Here is a 1,235-nt window from a genome sequence, read left to right on the forward strand (position 1 = left end):
CCCATACCATAGAACCTAAACAACTATAAGTACAGAAATATTTGACTATAGAGCCACTGGCTTTGCATTTCTGTCATCGATTCACAAGGAGCCTCTAGCGCTCCCCTGTCGCCAACTATGGTTAGTGAAAAAAGTAACCAAATATCTTCACCAGCAAGGTATCTCTTTTTCTGGTTGAAAGCAGCGTCTACGCAGCCGTACAAATTGAAAACCTGCTCGTGTCGTTACGGTGGCGACATATACAGTTTTGAAGGCGGACGAATGATTTGCCTTTTCCTATAAATTAGTCATATCTAGCCTAGAAACGAACTGTTCATGGCATCACCTATTTCTGTACACAAAAAAATAGAATTATAATAGCAATGTCCACGGAGCGACAGGAAAATGAGGCGCGTTATTTTCGCGTCATTGCAAGCTCCCAGCTGACAGCAGCCGTGGCACGTGATTTACACTTTGGCACCATCCCCCTGTACAAGCGTGGCACTGCTGTGCTTATGTGGTACCCTCTTCTTCTTTTTCTTGCCTTCAGCAACAACAGTCGGCGGTGGAGTGACTGGCGGCAGCTTGGCAAGCAGCCTTCCGAGCGTCGAGTTTGGTTCAACCTTCTCCCAGTGGTGCATGTGGATGACCGCGTCGGCGGGGTACGAGGTCTCGGTGCCGGGTTCGTTAGTGCACACGAATACGTGCACGCCCGTGGCGTCAGCCAGGTAGTGCACCTGGCGGTACAGGCCCTTGGCGTCCATGTAGCCGTACGTGCCCATCCGCACGTTGTCGGCGTCCGTGATCTCCAGCCTGTAGATGCGCGTACCGTGCTCGTCCGTGTGGTCGTAGTTGACAGTGTATGGAACGTCCGCCTCCTTGGAGAACAGATTGAAAGCACACATAAAACAACTGTAAGCGAAGTGCGAGCAACGTTTAGCGTGAACACGTGAGCTAAACTCAACTTGACTTGGCCAGTATTTATACTAAGCGCTTGCCGCTCTGGCTGCAGCTAGCGTACTCGCGATCTGCGAAAACCGACACGCGATTCACATCTTTACAGGTACGCATGCGGACTCCTTAGCCACACCACAGCTGCAACGTTTGTAGATCAAAGTGCGTAGTTTATGGTCTGTTTATTATGTTAAACTAATAATGAAACATACGATAAATATTTATATTTCCCTCCGGGAAAAAAACTAAGCGAGCATTTCACACACGCACTTCAGATTAAACACTGAGCCCGAGGTATATGA

The 1,235-nt window shown here is 48.8% G+C and overlaps 1 protein-coding gene across 1 annotated transcript; it reads right to left on the reverse strand.

The window, feature by feature from the left end:
• Positions 1–446: 446 nt before the first annotated feature.
• LOC142570418 (cuticle protein 10.9-like) lies at positions 447–884 on the reverse strand. The gene has a single exon (XM_075678802.1). The coding sequence runs from the start codon at positions 882–884 to the stop codon at positions 447–449; it is 438 nt and encodes a 145-aa protein (XP_075534917.1).
• Between the last annotated feature and the right edge of the window lie 351 nt (positions 885–1,235).

This window comes from Dermacentor variabilis, chromosome 2 (genome assembly GCF_050947875.1).
Source record: "Dermacentor variabilis isolate Ectoservices chromosome 2, ASM5094787v1, whole genome shotgun sequence".
In the NCBI taxonomy this organism is placed as follows: Eukaryota; Metazoa; Arthropoda; class Arachnida; order Ixodida; family Ixodidae; genus Dermacentor; species Dermacentor variabilis.

Bases quoted from the DNA above. Each gene is read 5' to 3' on its own strand.
- LOC142570418 (XM_075678802.1), bottom strand. From the start codon at position 884: ATGTGTGCTTTCAATCTGTTCTCCAAGGAGGCGGACGTTCCATACACT.